The following is a 7,061-nucleotide window of genomic DNA, read 5'->3' as shown; positions in this document are numbered from 1 at the left end:
ACTGCTTCCAAAGAAAGAAGATATGTTTCCAGCATTCAAATATTGTGCAATAGATTATTTGAATGAGGTAGTGTTATTAGATCACGACCTGATTACTAAGAATTATGAAAGTGTTATCTACATGCGCTGTATATTATGATCACTTTTTAGTAGTCCTTAGAGTAATCCTTAGTCCTACTTTGAAATGCACTAAAAACTACTTTCCAGTTTTAATATACCTTAAAAATACTATTTGGGGAGGAAATTGTTGCCAATTTAATGTGAATTTGAGGCTGTCAATGGGAAAAAAGTGGAAACTGTTAGCAAGCTTGGGCTGCTTTTATGGATTACCTTGAGTGATTTTTCTCAGCAGGAATGGGGAAAAAACAACTCCAGTTATCTCTATGATAAAATGACTGTAACAGTATGTATTAGTCCCTTACTATTTTGATTAATTATGTCATTTGATCACTTACTCTTTTGATGGATTATGTCAATTTGATGATCATAACTACTCCATGAGGAAGATACTATTATTACACACGTTTTACAGTTTTACAGGTTAGAAAAATGATGTCTAGAGAAGTTAAATACCTTGTACAAAGCTGAAATTCAAACCAGGTACATTGTTAAGAAACTAATTAGAATAATTGTCACACACCAGTTCGTAGTTCTTACCATCTTATTATTCCATCATAACAGGGAGGCAAATGTATCATTGCAAAGGAAGCATATGTACCACATATGTGGTAGGGAATCAGAGGTCACTGTTACACAGATATATTTATGAATGTATTATCCACTTGAAAAATTAGTCTATACTCAAACTTCCTCAGACTTTTATCCTTGCCCATGGTATCTTAGTTTCCCACTGGTGTACCACAACCCCATGATACAGTACAAATATACTAATCAATGGCAAATCTTGCAAAAGATACAGCGTTTTGTAAAGTTCATGAAAACATTTTTGAAGAATCACTCAAATAACAGGTAAAGCTATTATCAGATGAAAATCTGACAAAATTAGATCAGATAACAGGTAAGACAGAGAAAGGTTTGAATATCAAAGGAGTCAGAGATGCCTTGGGAAATTTTGATTAAATCCTCAAATATTTTTTAGAAAAATCTTCTTTATGATCACAGATGAAGTAATGACTAGTATCACACATATCATCATATAATGCAGTTTTGAGGGAAATTATGACAAAGTAGTTATAAGCTAAATACAAACAAAATTTAATTAAAATAAATTTTAATTTTTATGACTTTATTTTGTTTTTTAGGTAATGTTCCATTTGACTATGAACCTTTGACTTTTGACTATGAAACTTTTGTCTTCATTTTTTATGAATTACTTAACTCATCTTTTCTTTATACTATTTATTCTTAGATAATAAGGGCCTCTTATTTAATATGTTATTAAGCCTAGCAAACATAAAACTCTTGGGAAATAATGAAAGAAACTATCATTTGTCCAAATACGTAGATAATGAATTCTGTGACAAGTTGGGAGTCACTGAAGAAATTTGCTTAAGATGAGCCTTGAAAGTTGAATAGAATTTTGACAGCTAGAAAAGAGTAGCAGGGCATTTTTCAAAGGCATCCTGTTGATGAGCAAGTGATTACCAAATGTTAAGAGGGTAGTGATTGCTCTATTTGAAGACTACAGTTAGTATTAAAGAGTAATGGGAAATAAAGCTGGAAAGTAAAGGCAGAACCAAGCATAGAGAATTTTTATTTACATGCTTACTTAACTGATTTAACATCCTTTTAAATTTTAATTATTAGATTTTTTGAAATTTAGTAACATGTTTGCTGGATGTCACAAGTGAAACAGTGCAAAGATGTAGAAAACAAAAGTTAAGATAGCCATATTATACTAAAAGTGAAAAACAGCACTTTGCTAAATGGTGTATAAATGATATGATCCCATTTTTTTTTTATCAAACACACAGACATTTTAGCCTAATCTAGAAAATAAAGTATGTAGGAAAATATACCAGACTTATTGATATCACTAGGGACCTTGACTTTCTCAGTTACGTAGTTATGTGTTAGATATTTTATAGTGAACATGTATTATCTTTAAATGAAAATAATATAAATTTGAAACAATAGAGAATTTTAATATTCTGGAATATGACAGAAAAATATTTTAAATTCAATATATATTAAAAGATTTCATAATCTTTCTTACACAGAGTGTAGTTAGAAAGAAGTTGTGCAAAGATACTTTATTGCTTCGGATCCCTTCATGTTTATATCAAGATGACAATTATCCTGCAAGTGTTATTGATAATAAGTTTAGGAGGCCATGGACAAGAGGTATATTTTATTTTTATTTTTTAAAAATCTATTTTTAAAAGTATTTCAGAGCTTAGCATAATAAATTATTAAGAAAATGTACTGTTTTCTCGTTATATGAAAATGTATTCTTATCAGACTTCCAAGAAGTTTATAAATTAATATTTTTATGTGACAAAGTATTTAGGTGACAAAGTTAATATTTTTATGTGACAAAGAATTTAAGTGACAGAGTAAGGAATTGGAAAGCTTACACTAGATATGAATAAAACAAAAGATATGTAAATGATGAAGTCTTAAAATATTCTGACATTCTACTGTTGTATTAGAGTAAGATCTTTCCCAACTGTATGAAGGCTACTCTAAGTTGTAATGATACACTGACTATAAAACTATTTTTTAAATGAATATGTACAAAGTATCATCTTTTGCTTTGGAAAATGTCAAGTAAGATGAGAATAGAATTGACCATTAGCTTAATTAAATGTAGATCAATAACCTTGATAGGAGTGGTTTCCCTGGAATATTATGTATGAAAACCTGATCAGAGTATTTTGAGAAGAGAATGCACAGTGGGATATGAGATGGTGGACACAGTGAGCTCTTTTGAAGATTTTTGCTATGACAGAACATAGAAAAATGGAGGTGCACTAGCTGAAGGGAGAAATGAGTTAAAGAAAATTTTTTTTAAGATGTGAGATTAAAAATATATATATGCATGATAATGAAAGAAACTATGAAATGTTTGTTTGCCAAAGGAAATAATCTTGGTAAAAAGAGAGAAAATGATGATGCAGGAAAGAAAAAAGATAACCCAGTAAAAGAGAATAGAACCAAGAGCACAATTGGAGGAGTTGGTGTTAAAAGCCAGGATGGTTCTTCTACTGTGATAGAGAGGAAGGCAAAGTTTGTAGGTACTTATGCCAGTTAGATGTTAGAATTGGTGGTAGAAGATGAGGTTTTTTCTTCTCTATTTATATTAATTTTCTGACAGAGAGTGGGTAGGGGGATGAGTATCAAAAATTTGAAGGGGGGTGTCAAATGTCTTGAAGAATGAAAAAATCCTTTTTATTAGAAGGATATTAAGATGAATTACTATTATCATCTGTCAAAGTTGGATGCCCATTTAAAATTTATGGTCATAATTTGAAGTGAGCTCATTCAGAATGGCTGGGTGAATTTTTTTCCAAATAATTTTTAATTGTTCTAGTGTACATATACGCATATGAGTTCCTGGTGGAGCAGATGGTAAAGAATCCGCCTGCAATGCAGGAGACCCAGGTTGGATCCCTGTGTTGGGAAGATCCCTGGAGAAGGGAATGGCCACCCACTCCAGTATTCTTGCCTGGAGAATTTAATGGACAGCCTGGTGGGCTACCCTCCCTGGGGTCACAAAGAGCCAGATACGACAGAACGACTAACATTTTCACTTTTAGTGTACATATACCAAGTGAAGACTAGGGGTCTTCTAAGTTGGTATAAGGGAAAGAGAGGCAAGGGACTTGACTATTTGTAAGATTGTGATATGAGGCCGTGGAAACTAAACTGTATGAGAAAGGAAATGAGGATATGAGGGAGGATGAATATTGTGAAAATGATAGGGTCAGTGGACTGAAGGTCTCGATCAGGTTGGAAACAAGATCACCAGTAGTGTGTACTTGGGTGCATGCTAAGTCACTTCAATTGTGTCTGACTCTTTGCAACCCTATATATTGTAGCCTGCCAGGCTCTTCTGTCCATGGGATTTTCCAGGCAAGAATACTGCAGTGGGTTGCCATGCCCTCTTCGAGGGATCTTCCTGACCCAGGGACCGAACTCACATCTCTTATGTCTCCTGCAACGGCGGGCGGGTTTTTACCACTAGCACCACCTAGGAAGCCCCATCAAGAGTAGTAGTTTTCATCAAACTGCTTTTCTTAAAGTACAGAAGGGAAAATGAATTAATTATTTCTCTTATTTCTTTTCCTTTTCTTCTTTTTAAAAATCATAATAACATCCAAGATTTATTGGGCAGTTATACCATATCAGGCACCATTCTAAGCAATTTACATGTCTTAGCACATTTAATCTTTACAACACTATGAAAAGGTCATTATTATTCCTAGTTTACAGATAAAGACACTGAGTTCGAAAGAGGATAAGAGATTTACACAAGATCATACAGTTAGTAGGTAGCAGTATATGTATTAAAATCTAGTTAGGGTGATTCCAGACCTGTATTCTTTTTTTTTTTCAGACCTGTATTCTTAACCACTAAACTTTTATATTTTTCAGTGAAGCACAGACTCAAATGTTCAGTGATTTGTTCAAGGTAACAAAACTAGTAAGAACCAACACTTAGAATACAAGTCCTTTGCCTCTTCAGTGAGTTGCTTTTGCTGACACAAGCATCTGACATGGTCCCTCTCCTTAAGGAACTGAGGGTCTATTTTGGGAGACAAGCTATAGATACACATAAAAATTTAAAATATGACTGTATATGATTAAGTACTGAAGTGTGTGCTACTGACAATATTATGGCCCTTCAAGGGGAGTGTATCAAAGTGAGCTGGTTTTATGAGGAGTCACATGAGCTGTGGAACAGGATTGTCTGGGATGGTAGTGCTGTATAAGCAAAAGAAAGGCTGTAAAAATGAGGATCCTATGTTTAGGTGATATTGTTCCATGATTGAGAGGGTTGTTTGGGGTTGCTTTTTTTTTTTTTTTTTTTTTCGGTGGGGGCTGTAAAAATCAGAATGATTATTTAAGTATTTGGAATCTGGTATAACTAGAAGAGATCTCTAGTCTTTCCCATCCTATGGTTTTCCTCTATTTCTTTGCATTGATCACTGAGGAAGGCTTTCTTATCTCTCCTTGCTATTCTTTGGAACTCTGCATTCAGATGGGTATATCTTTCCTTTTCTTCTTTGCCTTTAGCTTCTGTTCTTTTCTCAGCTCTTTGTAAGGCCTCCTCAAGACAATCATTTTGCCTTTTTGCATTTCTTTTTCTTGGGAATGGTCTTGATCACTGCCTTCTGTACAATGTCACAAACCTCTGTCCATAGTTCTTCCGGCACTCTGACTCTATCGAATCTAATCCCTTGAATCTATTTGTCACTTCCACTGTATAATGGTAAGGGGTTTGATTTTGGTCATACCTGAATGGTCTAGTGGTTTTCCCTACTTTCTTCAGTTCAAGTCTGGATTTTGCAATAAGGAGTTCATGATCTGAGACATAGTCAGTTCCCTGTCTTGTTTTTACTGACTGTATAAAGCTATTAAGAAGAGATGACAAGAATACTCAGAAGAACTACACAAAACTATCTTACTGACCCAGATAATGACGATGGTGTGATCACCTACCTGCAGCCAGACATCCTGGAGTGAAGTCAAGTGGGCCGTAGGAAGCATCACTACAAGCAAAGCTAGTGGAGGTAATGGAATTCCAGTTGAGCTATTTCAAACCTAAATGATGATGCTGTGAAAGTGCTGCACTCAGTATGCCAGCAAATTTGGAAAACTCAGCAGTGGCCACAAGACTGGAAAAGGTCAGTTTTTATTCCATTCCCAAAGAAAGGCAATGCTAAAAAATATTCCAATTACCACATAATTGCACTCATCTCACACTCTAGCAAAGTAATTGTTCAAAATTCTCCAAGCCAGGCTTTAACAATACATGAACCATGAACTTGCAGATGTTCAAGCTGGATGTAGAAAGGGCAGAGGAGCCAGGGATCAAATTGCAAACATTCATTGGATCATTGAAAAAGCAAGAGAGTTCCAGAAAAACATCTGCTTCTGCTTTATTGACTATGCCAAAGCCGTTGACTGTGTGGATCACAACAAACTGTGGAAAATTCTTAAAGAGAAGGGAATAACAGACCACCTTACCTGCCTTCTGAGAAATCTATATGCAGGTCAAGAAACAACAATTAGAACTGGACATGGAACAAATATTGGGAAATGAGTACATCAAGGCTGAATATTGTCATCCTGTTTATTTAACTTATATGCAAAGTACATTATGTGAAATCCTGGGCTGAATGAAGCACAAGCTGGAATCAAGATTGCTGGGAGAAATATCAATATCCTCAGATATGCAGATGACACCACCTTTATGGCAGAAAGTGAAGAAGAATTAAAGAGCTTCTTGATGAAAGTGAAAGAGGAGAGTGAAAAAGTTGGCTTAAAACTCAACATTCAAAAAAGGAAGATCATGGCATCCGGTCCCATCATTTCATGGCAAATAGATGGGGAAACAATGGAAACAGTGACAGACTTTACTTTCTTGGGCTCCAAAATCACTGCAGATGGTGACTGCAGCCATGAAATCAAAAGATGCTTGCTCCTTGGAAGAAAAGCTAAGACAAACCTAGACAGCATATTAAACAGCAGAAACATTGCTTTGCTGACAACGGTCCATCAAGTCAAAGCTATGGTTTTTCCGGTAGTCATGCATGGATGTGAGAGTTGGACCATAAAGAAAGCTGAGTGCTGAAGAATTGATGCTTTTGGACTGTGGTGGTGAAGACTCTTGAGAGTCCCTTGGACTGCAAGGAGATCTAACCAGTCAATCCTAAAGAAAATCAGTCCTGATATTCATTGGAAGGACATGCTGAAACTGAAGCTCTAATACTTTGGCCACCTGATGCAAAGAACTGACTCATTTGAAAAGACCCTGACACTGAGAAAGATTGAAGGCAAGAGGAGAAGGGGATGACAGAGGATGAGATGGTAGGATGGCATCACCAACTCGATGGACTTGAGTTTGAGCAAGCTCCGGGGGTTGATGATGGACA

At 35.4% G+C, this 7,061-nt stretch overlaps 1 protein-coding gene across 1 annotated transcript in view; it reads left to right on the top strand.

Moving 5' to 3' along the window:
* The window catches only part of C8H9orf84 (chromosome 8 C9orf84 homolog), an 85,334-nt gene continuing 81,280 nt past the window's right edge, over positions 3,008 to 7,061 (top strand). Inside the window, exon 1 of the mRNA XM_018052786.1 lies at positions 3,008 to 3,197. Within this exon, the coding sequence (XP_017908275.1) occupies positions 3,008 to 3,197 (190 nt within the window). The remainder of the gene's footprint in view (positions 3,198 to 7,061) is intronic.

The sequence above is a fragment of the Capra hircus genome, chromosome 8 (genome assembly GCF_001704415.2).
Source record: "Capra hircus breed San Clemente chromosome 8, ASM170441v1, whole genome shotgun sequence".
In the NCBI taxonomy this organism is placed as follows: Eukaryota; Metazoa; Chordata; class Mammalia; order Artiodactyla; family Bovidae; genus Capra; species Capra hircus.
This window is presented reverse-complemented; position numbering and strand designations above follow the sequence as displayed.